Raw genomic sequence first — 19,640 nt, 5'->3', positions numbered from 1 at the left:
TTATGTTTAGATAGGTAGGTAAGTAAGTAAGTATATATACATACATAATATATTCATCATAGGAACATTCGCGATAGCGTTTATATACACAACAGAAGACGAAACCCAACATTTTTCTAGTCCAGTCTATTTACCACCTTCAGGAGGGGGTGAGGTCAGGTGTGAGTGGGTGCGGGGAATGTGGGTGTCCCTGTCTGTTTTTTGCAATATTTGCGAATCCTTTACCTAATTGGACAGTGCATCCTAGTCGGTAGTTATCAGTAGATGGCCGATTAGTTCAGGTCGGGCAGGGTCAAGTGAGAGAGTCGGTCACGGGTGAATCGCGGGTAAAATAAAATATGTGTGATTGTTTGTTTGTTTGTTTTTATTAAGTGGTTGTTGGACGATTGTGACTGATGGTGTTACATATTATTAGTAGTAAAACTAAGTGTGTGAGCGTGTGACAAATAAATTGATCCAGTGTTGTGCGGTGCAGTGCAGTGCAGTGCAGTGCAGGGCATGATTTTAATATTTGAAAACGTGAGTACCCAATGATAACATAATTAAATGTTAAGTTAGGTTAGGTTATGTAGTTATGCTAGTGTCTTGTCTGAGGAGTCTATGGAGTCGGGAAGTCGGGAGAGAAGAGAAAAAAAAAATAAGAATAATGTATGAAATGAATGAATGAACCTATCTGTGCGGTGCGAGAGAAGAATGATAAAGGAGAAGAGAATGGAGCATTTTAATTCGATCAATATATATATATGATATATGAATTGTTTCGAGTATCATAGACGGACGGACGGACGGACGGACGGACGGACGGACACGCGTAAAGCAAGACGTACAATCCGATCGTATATACATAGATAGATATATACCTACTCGTACACATAGATTGCGCATGACTGATTTTATGCATTTATTTATGTAGAAATGTTCATGAATATTATAATATGCAAGTTTCCGCAACTTGCATGATATAATATTTATTAATTTATTTATGGAATTTAGGGTAACACATTTTGTCTAATTTCAATACATAATATGTAAGTATTGACGAGCGGTCGGTCGGCGTTCAGTTATGTATGTATGTATTTACTTACAGACTGCCGTGCGGTGGTAGATTGCTACTTCGTGTTAATAAAGTCTCAATACGTTTTATCATAATTGTTTCAGAGAGCTGTCGTCAAACCACCGATGCGGCAAGCAATCTGGCTGTACAACTTGGAATATTGGAGTTGGGGTGCGGGGTAAGTAATTAATTAATTATATTATATTATTTTAACGTAAATAAGTATAATATGTACGTTAGGTTAGATAGATAGATCGATAGATTGTTTGTCCGTTTGTATCGGTACTGAAACTATGTATCGTAATCGTATCATAGAATTATTTGCGGCCCTGAAAAGGGCCTTTTTTTGTATTTGCGTCCGAGAAGGACGCACGCGGTGCGCTCGCGCGCGATACGGTAATACGTTACACGTATTACACGATATCGTCGTGTCCAGCGCCGCTTGCTTAACCTCCGAAACCGTAGAGGGTGCGGCCCTGACGCTTCAGAGCGTAGACTACGTCCATGGCGGTGACGGTCTTCCTCTTGGCGTGCTCGGTGTAGGTGACCGCGTCACGGATCACGTTCTCGAGGAACACCTTCAGGACGCCGCGGGTCTCCTCGTAGATCAGACCGGAGATACGCTTGACGCCACCTCTGCGAGCGAGACGACGGATGGCGGGCTTGGTGATACCCTGGATGTTATCACGGAGCACCTTCCTGTGGCGCTTGGCTCCTCCTTTCCCCAGGCCTTTACCTCCCTTACCGCGACCGGTCATTGCGACTTGTTAAAGATTAAACTTTTAGATAACGGAATATATAACACACGCGACACACGACTTGCGGCGCGCGTCGACACGAGTGGAATAGCTATAACCGACCCTGGCGGTGCTGTATTTATACGCTCCACCCTATAGCGGGGAGACGGGGGACGGGGGTTATAAAATATCGGAGCACACGATGCGAACGCTTAAAATGTGATTATTTCAAAATATAAATAATTTCTCATAATATGTTATTTAAATTCTTTTTGGGTACCTACACACAGGGGATAAACTTCATATTACTATAAATAACGACGGCACAACCGGCACATGTAAAAGATCTGGCCTTATATATGTGTAGGTAGCCCTCTCTCTCTCTCTCTCTCTCTCTCTATTTCTCCTCTAATACAATTGTAATAATTCAGTAAATATATTTCAGAAAAGGTATACTTAAAATTTGATATTTCCATCTATATTATTAGACGGATTAGGTACCTTCTAGAAGTCATTATGAGTCTTGTTACTGCGTAAAATTAATCACGATTTTATTTATTTATATGTATTTCCAGTCTATTATAAATTCTTATAGGAAATAAGTTCGTCAATCGAATCGAATATAAATAGTCTCGTATTATTATTACATAGTTTGTAAGTATTTTATTATGTATAGGGGACCGATCGATTTAACTAAGCAAGTGTTTGTTCAAAGAAACATTTGTTAATTTTTCGAATTATGTGTGGCCCTGAAAAGGGCCTTTTGATTTGACAGAAGCTTCACGTTCGCATGTCCAAACGCAAAACGCGTGGTACAAAATAATACATATAATGTAACCTTATGCGTTCGCGCAGACTGCGTTCGGCGATTTATGCTTCGTGTCAGTTTTAGCGTGGTGGTTTAGGCACACACACATACACACAGGACGTTTAAGCACGTTCACCGCGGATCCTGCGAGCCAGCTGGATGTCCTTGGGCATGATGGTGACACGCTTGGCGTGGATGGCGCACAGGTTGGTGTCCTCGAAGAGACCGACGAGGTAAGCCTCGCTGGCCTCCTGGAGAGCCATAACGGCGGAGCTCTGGAAGCGCAGGTCGGTCTTGAAGTCCTGAGCGATCTCACGGACCAGACGCTGGAAGGGCAGCTTGCGGATCAGAAGCTCAGTGCTCTTCTGGTAGCGACGGATCTCACGTAGGGCTACGGTGCCGGGTCTGTAGCGATGGGGTTTCTTGACACCGCCGGTGGCGGGCGCACTCTTGCGGGCCGCCTTGGTGGCGAGCTGTTTGCGGGGCGCTTTACCACCGGTGGATTTACGAGCGGTCTGTTTGGTACGGGCCATTGCGAAAAATTACTACGACACGCGTGTACGTTACTTTAACGAGTCACGAGAGGGAATAAACGAAGCAACGCGTCGCCGGCGTCTTTTATGTGCTGGTCGGAAAGAGACGGAGTTAGTGTCCGTGTGAGCGAGAGGGCTATAAAATTCACATAAACGGCCCCCTCACCCCCTCTTCCTTTCTCACCATTTCGATTTGTGGTGTACAATGTCAATAAAATATTATTTAAATATTAATACATAATATTATATACACATTAATACATATATACTCGTATATATAGTTTTACATAAGAGTAGTTATTTAAAACGTAATTTAACTTCAAGAAACCTCGAACACGAACAAACCTAACTCCATTTATCAATTATTATTATTATTTTTCGTAAAAAAATAAAAAAAAAAAACTTAATCATATCAAACCTAACTCCGGGGAACCTAACTCCTCGGAACCTAACTCCGCGGAACCTAACTACGGGGAACCTAACTCCTCGGAACCTAACTCCGCGGAACCTAACTCGATCAAACCCAACTGTGTACTATAACAGAAGCACTACTATAAGTTATAAGAGAAGCATTACCTACATATATTATATTATGTTAGACATATTTATATATATGTTTAGTTTTAAAATATTTACGCGCGTCCGTGAATACATGTGTATAATAATCATAAGATTACCGCTACTACTAGCAAATTAACTTAGCTTAAAATGCTAATAATAATTGTGATTTTATACTACTGCCACTGATGATTATTTATTTATCGATCGATTGACACCGTATGGACGGCTAGAAACTTTTTATATCATATTCAGAACGTATTTGTGGCCCTGAAAAGGGCCTTTTTGTTTGTAGCACAAACCACACTCTCGCAGCGTGTCGTGTCGCAATACGAACTACCTAACCCATTACACTAAAATGTGTATTGAGAAAAGACAGACCGCACACGAGGAACGACGGACGCTTACTTGGAGCTGGTGTACTTGGTGACGGCCTTAGTGCCTTCACTGACGGCGTGCTTGGCGAGCTCACCGGGCAGCAAGAGCCTCACGGAGGTCTGCACCTCCCTGCTGGTGATGGTGGACCTCTTGTTGTAGTGAGCCAGGCGGGAGGCCTCGGCGGCGATGCGCTCGAAGATGTCGTTCACGAAAGAGTTCATGATAGACATGGCCTTGCTGGAGATACCGGTGTCGGGGTGGACCTGCTTGAGCACCTTGTATATGTAGATGGCGTAGCTCTCCTTGCGCTTATGCTTCTTCTTTTTCTTAGAGTCCGACTTGGAGATGTTCTTCTGAGCCTTGCCGGATTTCTTGGCGGCCTTACCGCTAGTCTTGGGTGGCATTATGATATAAGTAGTTAGTTAGATGCTTACAGTACGAGAGTCGAACTTGCTATGTGAAATCCGGATTTGATACCTCAATTTTTGTTAGCGCGGCGAACGGGAAATAGGGGATTAAAGATCGAGCGTCGCGCCGGCGGTATCTCGACCAATGGCGTTCGTGCATTATTAATATCGTCGGTCGGCATGGTGGGGAGTGCAAGCGCGTGTTGTTATTACACTTTATTATAACTATATTATTATTCTACCACCGGATGTACTATGTAATAATATAGTTATAATAAAGTTTAATTATCATATATATATATATTTATTCGTATGCTTAATAACCATATAATAATAAATAAATTGTCGTTTAACATTCGATATTTCTCGACGCGATAAATATCTCCAATTTAGAATATTACAAATATTCTATATTAGGATACAGTTAATCTACTTACAATTATCATTGCATTCATTGTTTCATAAATTTGATCGATCGAATGACATCATATACGTATGCGTTATATACATGAAACTTATAAACGTTATCACAGAATTATATTGTGGCCCTGAAAAGGGCCTTTTGTAACGGCCACTCGGGCGGGAATGTAACAGAGGTCCCGTGCGATAAATAAATATACACGAGACAAATGCACACATTCACCGATAGCCGGGTGTCACCGCTATAGATGTAGCCATGTAGATGAGAAGTGAAGTGCACTTAAGCCTTCTTCTCGGTCTTCTTGGGCAGGAGCACGGCCTGAATGTTAGGCAGCACACCGCCCTGGGCGATGGTCACACCGGAGAGGAGCTTGTTCAACTCCTCGTCGTTGCGGATAGCCAGCTGAAGATGTCTGGGGATGATCCTGGTCTTCTTGTTGTCGCGGGCGGCGTTACCCGCCAACTCGAGAACCTCAGCGGCCAGGTACTCCATGACGGCGGCGAGGTACACCGGGGCTCCGGCACCTACGCGCTCGGCGTAGTTACCCTTCCGTAGAAGCCTGTGGATACGTCCGACGGGGAACTGGAGTCCGGCACGGTTAGAACGGGACTTTGCCTTTCCCTTAACCTTGCCACCTTTACCGCGTCCAGACATGTTTTAAGAGATTTAAGTTTAATTTACACACACACAAAACGAGAGCACGAATGCTTGTCAGTGTAATATTAAAAAATTGGCACAGCGCCCCTAAGATTATATAGGTTCACGGAGTGCGCTGTTAGTGGGGATACAACGAGCCGACATAACACGAGCCCGATCGACCAATCAACGCCCCGCGAGCAAGAGCACGATTTAGATAGAGATAAAATGTTTGAAACGATTGATTGATTGTTTGAAATCTAAGACTTTAAATAAATAAATAAATTAATTAATTAATTAATTAATATAAAATTTTGTTGGTTATACTAACGGGTGTGTGTTTATTCACGTTCGTGTGTAAATAAATTTATGAAAACCTAACATAATATGTATTATATTGAGATCATAATGATAATAATCATATCATATCATATTGAGACTTTTCCAAATGTCTGTTTGTTTACAGATGTATTTTTGTGTTAAGAGTTGCTTATAAGACACTTGATTTAAGATCGAGTTGTTTGTTTGTTTCTTTATTTATTTATTTATTTGATTTATTTTGATCGATCGACTCGTGTATGTGCTTGTTGCAATGAAACAGAGGCGATGAACCCTTGAATACATTTGTTAGCCCTGAAAAGGGCTTTTTGATGTGCGTTTAACGCGCACAGGCGTATGACGTGAGTCGAGAAGAGGCGACACGTCGTCGTATAATAATATATAGCAACGACAATCAACATCTCCTCTAACAACATATCACTACAGTCACGCACGACCGATGTAAGAACGACGACGACGACGACAACGCGCTCGCAGTCTTACTTCTTCGCGGCAGCCTTCTTAGCGGCGGGCTTCGCTTTGGGAGCGGCCGCAGCTTTCTTGGGCTTGGGAGCTTTAGGCTTCTTGGTCGGCGGCTTCGCGGTCTTCTTGGCCTTGGGCGCGGCGGCGCTCTTGCCCTTGGCGGGGGTGGATGGTTTCTTCGCGGCGGGCTTCTTCTTGGCGGCGGCGGCCTTCTTGTCTTTTGTGGCGGCCTTAGGCTTGGCCGGGGACGCGGCGGCCTTCTTCGCCTTAGCCGGCTTAGCTGCGGCGGGCTTCTTAGCGGCGGCTGAAGATTTAGCGGTAGATTTCTTGGCCGCAGCGGGCTTCTTGCCGGTTGACGATGACTTTGACTCCAGTTTGAACGAGCCGGACGCGCCCTTGCCTTTGGTCTGAATCAGTGCGCCGGATTCGACTGCGCTCTTCAGATATTTTCTGATGAACGGCGCCAGCTTCTCGGCGTCGACCTTGTACTGGGCGGCGATGTATTTCTTGATAGCCTGCAGGGACGAACCGCTTCTCTCCTTCAACTCCTTGATGGCGCTGTTAACCATCTCCGAGGTCTTGGGGTGGGTGGGCTTCGCCTTAGGCTTCTTAGCGCCTGCGGAGGCGGACGCCTTCGGTTTCTTCGCGGGCGTCGCCGGGGCTGGAGCGTCGGCAGCAACTGCGGTATCGGCCATATTTAATGTCGAAATAAGCAAATAAGTTGTTACAAACACAAATTAGTAAATCGCACGAACTGCGCAAAGAGAACAGCGGACGCGTGTAAGCGGAGCGCTGCGCTGGCGAGTACTAAACACGCCTATGGGGGCGCCACCGATTATATATGTCCTACGGCTTAACCGTAACGCAGACCCTTATGTCGCGGGACGTTTTCTCGTAATAACACTTCCAACTTTTCACTTACTCGTTTATGATTAAACTAAATTTATAGTCAATTATATTATAATGATTATAATAAAATTGCACATATATATTCTTTATGAATTGATATATGTATTTTTATAACATTTATATTATTTGGAACGCCGATAAACGAATGGGAGAACTTTACTTTTGGTATTATAGGTTGCGGACACCTCGGGTCAGTTTAAAAACTGATTTTTTTTAATTAAAATCACATTTAACGGTATTATGTGTTTTCCAGTTAAAAGCGAAGATACCATAGATGGATCTGACACAATAACAACATTATGAAATTGTCATTATAATGTTATTTTGACTTGTTGTATTCACTGTCGTAAAACAGCCGTACCGCGACTTTGATTGCCTACGTTCACTGGTTTGCTCTCTGCTGGTATCGATGTAAAACAGGGATAGGTAATTTATATTATGTTTAAATATTATTCTATTATTTATATCGATATATCGTAATAATGATAAACACATTCACGCCGCGTATATTATTGTAATTCGTTTAGTTAAATATATATATCTCTCTCTTCTACGAGGATCGTACAGCGACACTCGTAAATGACGGGCATGGTAGGGACTCGTGTCGTGTAAGGTCGTAGGTATTTTAGTTAAAATTTTTTTTTTTTTTAACATATTATGATGATCCGACTGACTGCCGATATTAAAACAACAACAATCTATATAAATTATTTTAAATTAAGTATACAATTTTGATCATAAAGATTATTAATTATGTTTAGATAGGTAGGTAAGTAAGTAAGTATATATACATACATAATATATTCATCATAGGAACATTCGCGATAGCGTTTATATACACAACAGAAGACGAAACCCAACATTTTTCTAGTCCAGTCTATTTACCACTATAGCAGCCCGCGGCGCTATATCAGCCGACGATAGCTCAATGGAGAAGGCACCGGGCTGTCGCCACCACTCCTACTGCCAAGACCGTGACCACGGCCCTCTACGTCGCCGCGTGAAGAGGAGCGAATACGATGCGCGAGGAGATAGCTAAATAAACTACTGTTTCGCACAAACTGACTTTTATTACACGCGATACAAAGGTATAAAAATACTCCTACAATCCCTACTACGCGATTGAACCGCTTCTGGTTCTCTTCCGGTTGGCTTCTTCTTGGTTTTCTTGAGGCTTCTTGTTGCTGGATCACTCGACGACTGACTACGATTTCTCTCCGTTCCTTCCTCGCTTATATACGAATTTCGTAGAAAAGGAACACCCTTACGATAAGGAGATAAGACGCGTTTCGATTCGTTCTGAATCAAGCCCTCTGATTGGTCGGTTACTTGATTCGGCTTTGTTCGGGTTAAATCGTGTTATCTCGTTATCGTTTACATAACTATAATTCTCACAAATATCTAATTATTGACTTAAATATTGCATAACACGCTAACTCGGTTTCTAGGTCAGTGAAACAAAACAATAACACCTGTCCGACTTGCTTACTTCACGAATACAAAGCCTATTGTTCGTCCGCACTCGGAACAATAGCCCGTTTCTCGACGGTTTACGGCATGCTATTATCTAATAGCTAGGATTACGATAATATGACCTATATTAGGGTGTTAAGCAATTCACGTTCTACGATTATACGTAACATTCATTAGTCTAATTAAAGTAATTACTGCGATAATAACCTAAATATGTGCGTCTCATAGTACAACTGAGCGTAATCGAATTCTGTACGGGAAATTGACTGACCAATCACGATCGAGATTTTCTGTCTCGCTGTTTTTTACCTTTCCTTGTCTTTATTTGCATGTGATTGGCTATAATTATGAACCAATGAATAAGTTTTCTTTATTTTCTTATTCCTTCGTTCATCTCGCTCTTCGAATAAGGATTTGGGATTTAGGGTTTGCGTGACCTAAATATCGAATAATACCTGATATAACGAACGATTACATAATTCTTATGTCTAATAACAATCTAATTATATCTTTGCCCTACCTAACGGATAAAATCTTTATTTCGAATACAGCCTTAATCGTATTTCAACTTAACTAATCTTAGCGTCATCTAAGTTTCTGGTCGCGTCGCTAACATTTTGTCCCCGCAGTCGAAGACTCCTGGTGCATGGGTTGCGACGCGATGACCGCCAGTCTGCAGCTCGGCCTGCGTAGCGTCCCGTGCCTCGTCCTGACGTCTGCGGAGCGGACCCGTCCATCGGGGCCTGGATAGACGACCTCGACGACTCCTTTGGGCCATACGCTGCGAGGTCCATTGGGTTCAGCGATGATGACCACGTCTCCCGGCTGGATCTGTCGTCCTCCCTCGTCGGACGATTTACGTGGTGCTAACAGTGGGAAGTACTCTTTCGTCCAGCGCCGCCAGAAGTGGTCTGCGAGCGCCTGTGCAGCCTTCCACTGCTTCTTGTCGTTCTCTTCGTAGACTCCGATCATAGGTAGGTTTGCGTTGTGCAGTAGTAGAAAGTGTGCCGGTGTAAGACTTTCCTCGGATTGCGGGTCGACGTTAACGTGTGTGAGAGGTCTTCTATTAACGATATTCTCGATCTCTGCTAATAGTGTTTCGAAGACTTCTGTTCGCGGTGCTCTTGTATGGAATGTGTACGCCATTGCCGTCTTCACGGTACGCACCATGCGTTCCCAAGCTCCGCCTGCAGAGGGATTACCAGGCGGGATGAACTTCCATTCCATCCGATGATGTAGACCGTAAGCACGTAGCTGTGGTAGCCACTGCTTATATGCTTCTCGTAGCTCCGTTGATGCCGCCTTGAAGCATGTCGCGTTGTCGCTGTACATCGTGTGTGGCCATCCTCGTCGCGCAGCGAATCGTCGTAGGGCGAGTAGCGCGCTGTCCGTCGACAAACTATGCACGCTCTCCAGATGGATGGCTCTGGTGACTAGGCATGTGTATAAACAGACCCAGCGTTTTTCCCTTCGCCGGCCTATTGTCACGTACATGGGGCCTAGATAGTCTTGCGCAGTGTAGGTAAACGGTCGTTGATAAGCCTGTAGTCGCTCGGGGGGTAGGTCTCCGAAGGGCTGCGCTCGCGGTGAAGCTCGACGTAGCTTGCAAAGTGCGCAGTCTCTCGCTACAGCTTTCACTATCGGTCGTAGATGCAAAATCCAATAATCTTGACGTAACTGATTTATCACGGCTTCGTTGTGTATGTGCGCTGATCGTCTGTGGGCTCTCTGAATCAGCAATCGAGTGAATGAGTCTCTGCCGTCCAGTATTATCGGATGTAGTGACGTGTAGAGTACTGGAGCGTTGCCCAATCTCGTTTTCATACGTAGCACGCCGTCGTCGCATAACTCTGGTGCTAGCGTATATAGCTTCGATTTCCTGTCGATTTCGCGTCCGATGTGCAGAGTACGTATTTCGTCTGGAAAGCTTCTCCGTTGACTATTCTGTATCCACATATGCTCTGCTCGCTTAATGTGTTGCACTTGTAGCTGTAGTCCCCTATTCTTGGATTTCAGCTTATCGATGAAAAGTAGCACGTAGGCTGTAGAATTAATCAATCGATCGTAGTTACTGAAGCGACGTATATCGGGTAATACGCTTGATGGCTCCATTTTCGATGTCGTAGTCGATAAAACGATTCCTGACTTGACTTTCAGCTTCCTTTCAGGAAGATCTTCGGTGCGGCTTACTGTAATATCTCGGCTCGGCCACTCCACCTCGTCTAGGTAGAGAAACTGCGGTCCTCTGTACCAATCATCCTGTATGTCGATCCTCCTTGTAGGCTTGCCTCGTGTAGCACGGTCTGCCGGATTAAGATCGGTCGGTACATATCTCCATGCTTGACGATTCGATTTCTCGGTGATCTCGGCTAATCGATGTGATACGAATGGCTTATAATTTCGTGCGTCGTCTTTGATCCATCCTAGTAGGACTCTTGAATCCGTCCAATAAATCACTTCATCGATGTCGTATCGTTGCTCGTTGCAGATTGTTTCTGCTAACCGTACTCCGATGACTGCCGCTGTTAGCTCCAATTTCGGTACGGATAGCACCTTCAGTGGACAAACTCTGCTTTTGCCCGCTGCTAAACTTACTCGAACCTCTTGCTCTGAGTTTTCTATGCGCCAATATGCTGCAGCGCAATATGCTTCCGTTGACGCGTCGGTGAAAATATGCAGAGTATATTTCGTAGCAGCTCTCGGTGTCTCGTACTGTCGCGGTATGCGTAGCGTAGCTACACGTTTCAGTGCATTCAGCCACTGAAAAAAGTCTTCAGGTTCTTGGTGCGGTAGCGGTGCGTCCCAATCCGTTCCTTTTGACCAAACTCGCTGAAATATTATCTTCGCGCTTATCACGAATTGAGCGATAAGTCCCATCGGGTCGTAGATTGACATTATCGCGCTGAGTAACTCTCGTTTCGTCGGTGATCGCTCGTGATTCTTTACTGCGTCCGGTACGCGCAGCATCTTCGTATTGTATCCTAGAGTATCGGTGCTAGGATCCCAAGTCATTCCTAGAACGGTCTGTTGCTTCTCGCCTAGATGCGTCGGTTCTTGTGCGTGAAGCTCTGGCTCGATGCTCGCTAACAGTCGCTCGCTGTTGCTCGCGTAGCCTCGTAGGTGAAAGTTTCCCTCGGCGTGAGAGTCTCGTACCTGCGATGACACTCTCAGTAGCTCGTCTTCAGTCTTGTAGGACGCCACATAATCATCCATGTAATGATTATTGTGTATATCGTAGACCGCCTCTGGATACTTGTCCTCGTTGTCGGTTGCGTTACGATTGCGCACTGAATGCGCGAGAAACGGTGATGATACGTTTCCGAAACAAACTCTGTTTAGCTTGTAGACTTGCGGCTCCATGTCTCTTCTCGTACCTCGCCACAAGAATAGCTGGCTCTGCTGGTCTTCGGCTCGAATCTGGATTTGCAGAAACATCTCCTGTATATCTGCTACTACTGCGAAGCTCCATTCGCGAAACCTCAGTAGTATACCCAGTAGGCTTTTTAGCAGGTCTGGTCCCGCTAAAATATAGTCGTTCAGACTATTTCCTTGACTTTTCGCGGCACAATCGAATACGGCTCTTCCTTTGCCTTTATTCAAATTGAAGACACTAAAGTGCGGCAAAAACCAAGTCTTATCGGTTTGCGGTGGTTCCATAATACGCTCGGCATATCCTTTTTTCAGCAACTTCTGAATCTGGGCTTCGTAGTCCTCTGCGAAGTCCTTGTCGCGACGCATTCTCGTTTCCAAGCTATGTAATCTTGAACGCGCCATAGCGTAGCTCGGTGGTAGCTTCACGTCGTCTGACGCCCATAGCTGGCCAACCTCGTAGCGATTTCCAACTTTTCTCACGGTTTTATTAAATATATCGATGGCTCGTTGATCGCTCGGACTCACGTTCTCCTTTTGCGTTACGCCTAACGCCTCGATCGACCAATGTTTCTTCACTTGCTCGTTGAGATCTTCATTCCCCATACGGCAGTGTAACACGGTTTGCTCGTTCGTACGAATGATGCGTGGCATTCTACCGAAAAACGCCCAACCTAGTGGTGTTTTCATAGCGCACGGCTCGTTCTCGCCGCCCTGCCTGATTTCCGTCGGTGTAATCAAGTGACTATAATCACCTCCGATTAACATCTGTGGTACGCCTGTTCCGACGTAGCATTCGTCGCCTAAGTCCGCCAGATGTTTATATTTGAGTAGTTGCTCCTTATTGAGCGACTGTGACCTGATTCCTAGGCCATCTACGGTCTTGACGGTAATCTCGTGTTCGGTACCTCCTTTCGCCGGTCTCACGGTGGCCTTAACAGTCTGTGTTATCGACGTGTGCTTGAGATTCCTTATTCCTCGAATACATAACGGCTCGTCTTGACCCACTGCACCTATCTCATCAGCAACATCTTGATCGATCATCGACAATGTCGATCCGTCGTCGATAAAAGCGAAAATATGCGCTGTTCCTTGCGGGCCTGTTACCGTTACAGGCAACACTTTCAACAACACGTTGTAGTTCGGGGTCGATGACACGTAGACTCGTGGTTCGTTGTCCTCTCGTGGCGTAACTTGCGTAGATTGCGTCTCTTGTGCCGCCGTCGGCTCGATCGATGCCGTAGTAACTCGCGCTACGGCCGCTCGTTGCGTAGCATGAGTCATCGCCATCGCGGTATTATCACGGAGCTCCTGCGTCGTCTCCGCGTGGAGCAGACGATGATGCACGTGCGGACAGCCTGCCACACCGCACCCTTTCGCCTTGCACTGTATTTTGAGGTGCTTCGCGTCCATGCACCTATAGCATATTCGGTTGAGCTTTGCCCACTCCCATCTTGCGCCTATGCTTTGTGCGGCTAGCTTGCGACATTCCGGCGTTGAATGATTGCCGCCGCAATACAGGCACGTCGACTTCGATGTACTGGCTTGACGCGTCGCATACGTCACCTTCTGTGCTGTGGCGTATCGACCTCCGGGTGTGGTAGCGGGAATCGGATAACGCGGCGCGGATGTATTCGTACGAGTGCCGGTCGCGCGCGCGTTCGGTGCTGCTGACGGTACCTGCGCACGCCTCGGGGCTGCGCGGGCATGACAAAACGCCATTTCTTGTTCACTTTCCTCCATCAGAAAGTCAGCAAGTTGCAGGATCTCGGGTTCGTCGGTATCACGATGATTGCGTGCGTAGTCGCACCACCTGCTTCGAATATGGGGCGATAACCGGTCCGTTACTTCGCGAATCAGCAACGGGTTGTCGGCGTAGTGTCTCCGATCTATATCCATAATAGTGGACACTATGTTCATAATTTTGATTGCGAAGCTGTTGAGATCGTTCGCTGTAGGTCCCAACGCTGGCAGCTTGCGCAAATCTTCGATTGCTCTGTCTAGCAATACTTCGCTCCGACCAAACTGCTTTTTCAGTATTCGAATAATCATATCTGGACGAGTTGCGGTCGATAGGACGTGTGACACACATGTCTTCGCGTCCCCGCGTAGCGCCATACGCAGTCGAGCGACGTTCTCGTAGTCGGTAAACTTATATCTTCTCGACGTCTCGGTGTACGTGTTGTAGAAACTTCGCCACTCACTCACATCTCCGTAGAAGTGAGGTAGTTCGAAGATATCCTTCGGTGCCGGTCGAGCCGCCATTTGCATCTTCTCGAATAACTGCAACATAGACTCCGCTACGGTTCCTTCCTGAGTGAGCTGTGTACGCTCCGTGTGCGGCGTACGTGGCTCGATCGGTGGCGATAACGATCGCCGACGGTCCTCGCGGCTCGGTGAGCGACGTCGAATATGCCTCTCTTCCCGCGTGGAGCGCCTTGGAGTCTCGTAATCCGGTGGGGGCTCGTTGGCTAACCTCTTCTTGGACTTGACGGGCTCGGTTAGCGTCTTGTCCTGCGATTCGTCGATCCATGTCAGGATGCGCTGGTGTTGCGGTCCGATTTCGCTCCTATCGGATGCCGCGTCGGATTCACTGGCTTCTGCACGAATTTGCAGCTTCTGGGCTTCCAGCCTCTTCTTCACTAACTCGGCTTCTAACTGCAGCTCCTTCTTCTGAATCTCCGCTAGCCGCTCGCTCGCCTCCAGCTCGGCTTGCGAGAGTCTGGCCTCGATGACGGTACTCGCTTGTGAGCACACGGACTGCGCACGGGTGTGCCTACCCGGAGTGCTCGCCTCCTTTGGAGTATCCTTCGGTCGTTGCGATGTGGTAACGTCTTTAACCACTGTCTTCGAATGACGTAACGGGATCGGTGTAGGTCTCGCAAGACGTCGCAGGCGTTTGTTCAGGTCCCTTCGCCATAGCAACATCGTATCTTGCGAGGGAGACCTCGGTGGCCTCTGGTAGACGTCGTCGATCGATAATGTAGCCGCTGCGCCTAACGGTTCCGCACTAGCAGCTCGATGGGTGACCGCTGCCGCGTCGGCCGACTCGCCAGGGGGGAGGGGAGGGCGCTCCGCGTCGGCGTCCTCAGTCCTCTCAGCGTGTTCGCGGGCAACCTCACGATGTTGGGCCGCCGCCGCGCCTTCTTCTAGGAAACGCTGCCTGTCTTCGTCGCTCTGTACCGACGTAGCCTTCTTGGTCCGAATTATCGGCATCTTGACGATGTCGCACGATGGGGTTCTTCACGCAGAGTAGAAGCTGATCTCGACGGTCTTGATGGGCTGACAGTTGATCCGGCTCGAAGGACCAGGAAAATATAGCAGCCCGCGGCGCTATATCAGCCGACGATAGCTCAATGGAGAAGGCACCGGGCTGTCGCCACCACTCCTACTGCCAAGACCGTGACCACGGCCCTCTACGTCGCCGCGTGAAGAGGAGCGAATACGATGCGCGAGGAGATAGCTAAATAAACTACTGTTTCGCACAAACTGACTTTTATTACACGCGATACAAAGGTATAAAAATACTCCTACAATCCCTACTACGCGATTGAACCGCTTCTGGTTCTCTTCCGGTTGGCTTCTTCTTGGTTTTCTTGAGGCTTCTTGTTGCTGGATCACTCGACGACTGACTACGATTTCTCTCCGTTCCTTCCTCGCTTATATACGAATTTCGTAGAAAAGGAACACCCTTACGATAAGGAGATAAGACGCGTTTCGATTCGTTCTGAATCAAGCCCTCTGATTGGTCGGTTACTTGATTCGGCTTTGTTCGGGTTAAATCGTGTTATCTCGTTATCGTTTACATAACTATAATTCTCACAAATATCTAATTATTGACTTAAATATTGCATAACACGCTAACTCGGTTTCTAGGTCAGTGAAACAAAACAATAACACCTGTCCGACTTGCTTACTTCACGAATACAAAGCCTATTGTTCGTCCGCACTCGGAACAATAGCCCGTTTCTCGACGGTTTACGGCATGCTATTATCTAATAGCTAGGATTACGATAATATGACCTATATTAGGGTGTTAAGCAATTCACGTTCTACGATTATACGTAACATTCATTAGTCTAATTAAAGTAATTACTGCGATAATAACCTAAATATGTGCGTCTCATAGTACAACTGAGCGTAATCGAATTCTGTACGGGAAATTGACTGACCAATCACGATCGAGATTTTCTGTCTCGCTGTTTTTTACCTTTCCTTGTCTTTATTTGCATGTGATTGGCTATAATTATGAACCAATGAATAAGTTTTCTTTATTTTCTTATTCCTTCGTTCATCTCGCTCTTCGAATAAGGATTTGGGATTTAGGGTTTGCGTGACCTAAATATCGAATAATACCTGATATAACGAACGATTACATAATTCTTATGTCTAATAACAATCTAATTATATCTTTGCCCTACCTAACGGATAAAATCTTTATTTCGAATACAGCCTTAATCGTATTTCAACTTAACTAATCTTAGCGTCATCTAAGTTTCTGGTCGCGTCGCTAACAACCACCTTCAGGAGGGGGTGAGGTCAGGTGTGAGTGGGTGCGGGGAATGTGGGTGTCCCTGTCTGTTTTTTGCAATATTTGCGAATCCTTTACCTAATTGGACAGTGCATCCTAGTCGGTAGTTATCAGTAGATGGCCGATTAGTTCAGGTCGGGCAGGGTCAAGTGAGAGAGTCGGTCACGGGTGAATCGCGGGTAAAATAAAATATGTGTGATTGTTTGTTTGTTTGTTTTTATTAAGTGGTTGTTGGACGATTGTGACTGATGGTGTTACATATTATTAGTAGTAAAACTAAGTGTGTGAGCGTGTGACAAATAAATTGATCCAGTGTTGTGCGGTGCAGTGCAGTGCAGTGCAGTGCAGGGCATGATTTTAATATTTGAAAACGTGAGTACCCAATGATAACATAATTAAATGTTAAGTTAGGTTAGGTTATGTAGTTATGCTAGTGTCTTGTCTGAGGAGTCTATGGAGTCGGGAAGTCGGGAGAGAAGAGAAAAAAAAAATAAGAATAATGTATGAAATGAATGAATGAACCTATCTGTGCGGTGCGAGAGAAGAATGATAAAGGAGAAGAGAATGGAGCATTTTAATTCGATCAATATATATATATGATATATGAATTGTTTCGAGTATCATAGACGGACGGACGGACGGACGGACGGACGGACGGACACGCGTAAAGCAAGACGTACAATCCGATCGTATATACATAGATAGATATATACCTACTCGTACACATAGATTGCGCATGACTGATTTTATGCATTTATTTATGTAGAAATGTTCATGAATATTATAATATGCAAGTTTCCGCAACTTGCATGATATAATATTTATTAATTTATTTATGGAATTTAGGGTAACACATTTTGTCTAATTTCAATACATAATATGTAAGTATTGACGAGCGGTCGGTCGGCGTTCAGTTATGTATGTATGTATTTACTTACAGACTGCCGTGCGGTGGTAGATTGCTACTTCGTGTTAATAAAGTCTCAATACGTTTTATCATAATTGTTTCAGAGAGCTGTCGTCAAACCACCGATGCGGCAAGCAATCTGGCTGTACAACTTGGAATATTGGAGTTGGGGTGCGGGGTAAGTAATTAATTAATTATATTATATTATTTTAACGTAAATAAGTATAATATGTACGTTAGGTTAGATAGATAGATCGATAGATTGTTTGTCCGTTTGTATCGGTACTGAAACTATGTATCGTAATCGTATCATAGAATTATTTGCGGCCCTGAAAAGGGCCTTTTTTTGTATTTGCGTCCGAGAAGGACGCACGCGGTGCGCTCGCGCGCGATACGGTAATACGTTACACGTATTACACGATATCGTCGTGTCCAGCGCCGCTTGCTTAACCTCCGAAACCGTAGAGGGTGCGGCCCTGACGCTTCAGAGCGTAGACTACGTCCATGGCGGTGACGGTCTTCCTCTTGGCGTGCTCGGTGTAGGTGACCGCGTCACGGATCACGTTCTCGAGGAACACCTTCAGGACGCCGCGGGTCTCCTCGTAGATCAGACCGGAGATACGCTTGACGCCACCTCTGCGAGCGAGACGACGGATGGCGGGCTTGGTGATACCCTGGATGTTATCACGGAGCACCTTCCTGTGGCGCTTGGCTCCTCCTTTCCCCAGGCCTTTACCTCCCTTACCGCGACCGGTCATTGCGACTTGTTAAAGATTAAACTTTTAGATAACGGAATATATAACACACGCGACACACGACTTGCGGCGCGCGTCGACACGAGTGGAATAGCTATAACCGACTTTTTTTTTTTTTTTTTTTTTGTTCTGTTCTCTACAGCATTCTTTAAGAATTTAGCTGGGTGTCGTGGCTGTGAGTGGGAGGACTCCTGTTTTGGGCCTCCCGAAACACTGATATTTGTTTAAACGCGGGGCACCCGCAGCGCACGGGCGCTGTGGGGCAGTGTATGGTGAGTCATAAGCTACCTATTTGTAATTTTCTAGTGTGTAGTGTAATGTGCTGTCAGCTACTCGGTGCGGATGCACCGAGTAGCGACGTGTCGTCGTGGAGTGTAGTTGTATTTCGCGGTGGTCGGCCCCGTCGGCGGCGTCGGGTCCGGTTGTGGGCGTCGATTGTCGTGTTATTGTTTGTGTCGAGTCTTGTCCATCTCTCTATTGTCTCGGTAATGTAGTCGGTCGTGTCATTTGTTACGTCTTTGGGGCGTCGTACTTCTCTCCCCTTTTTTTGTCTTCGGCTGATTGCGCCCGTTCGCTGGCTCGCGGCCATGTTGGGTGGGGCGGGGCTAGTGTAGTCTGTCTGGGAGTGGGCGGGACTAGGATCGGCCGCCATTATGTTTATGTCTTGTAGGGGAAGTTGGGGTTGGTTGGTCGATGGGGAAACTTTCGGTGGGTCGGGTTTTGGGTGTGTAATGTAGTTAACGGACTGTGTTATTAGTGGGTTGGGGTGGTGGGGGGCGTTGTCGAAGTAGTGACGGGAGGCCTTGCGGAGGAATTGGTATATTGTGGGGAGTCTACTTTGGTGGTGGATGTCTGTGGTGCGTGCGTACCAAGGTGCATTGAGGATGCGCCTCAGTACTTTGTTTTGCAGAGTTTGCAGGGGTTGAAGTCTCTTTTCACCCAGAAAGGTGAAGGTTGGGCAGGCGTAGGAGAAGATGGGCCTTACTACTGTCTTATAAAGGTGCAGTTTATTTTTGATGGACAATTTACTTTTTTTATTGAGCATAGGCCCCAACCTCCCCAGTACAAATTGGGCCTTAGCTTTCACCTGTCTAAGGTGGTGTCTGAAGGTGAGTTTTTGGTCGAGTGTGACTCCGAGATATTTGACCTTGGTGCTGTATGGAATGTGTTTGTTGTGGAGTGTTATTGGTGTCATGTTGGGTTTGGTGAATTGAGTGGGGTTGAAGATGATGGCCGCACTCTTCTCCGGGTTCACTTCGATCCTCCAGAGTTTGCACCATTCCCCCAGGGAATCGATGGCGCTCTGAAGGTTCTTGCGGATCACGGAGGGAGTTGTGTGAGTGTAGAAGAGTGCTGTGTCGTC

At 46.1% G+C, this 19,640-nt stretch overlaps 2 protein-coding genes and 1 pseudogene across 2 annotated transcripts; all 3 read right to left on the bottom strand.

The window, feature by feature from the left end:
* Positions 1–890: 890 nt before the first annotated feature.
* Positions 891–18,352, bottom strand: LOC133533206 (uncharacterized; annotated as a pseudogene).
* LOC133533203 (histone H2B) lies at positions 3,953–4,711 on the bottom strand. Its single transcript, XM_061872159.1, has one exon. It carries the CDS (start codon positions 4,470–4,472, stop codon positions 4,095–4,097), a length of 378 nt encoding a protein of 125 aa, XP_061728143.1. The 5' UTR covers positions 4,473–4,711; the 3' UTR covers positions 3,953–4,094.
* On the bottom strand, positions 5,082–5,783 carry LOC133533208 (histone H2A). The gene has a single exon (XM_061872163.1). The coding sequence runs from the start codon at positions 5,548–5,550 to the stop codon at positions 5,176–5,178; it is 375 nt and encodes a 124-aa protein (XP_061728147.1). The 5' UTR covers positions 5,551–5,783; the 3' UTR covers positions 5,082–5,175.
* Positions 18,353–19,640: the final 1,288 nt, after the last annotated feature.

This window comes from Cydia pomonella, unplaced genomic scaffold, assembly GCF_033807575.1.
Source record: "Cydia pomonella isolate Wapato2018A unplaced genomic scaffold, ilCydPomo1 PGA_scaffold_117, whole genome shotgun sequence".
In the NCBI taxonomy this organism is placed as follows: Eukaryota; Metazoa; Arthropoda; class Insecta; order Lepidoptera; family Tortricidae; genus Cydia; species Cydia pomonella.
The sequence above is the reverse complement of the archived record's forward strand: the minus strand, read 5'-3'. Positions and strand labels throughout refer to the sequence as shown.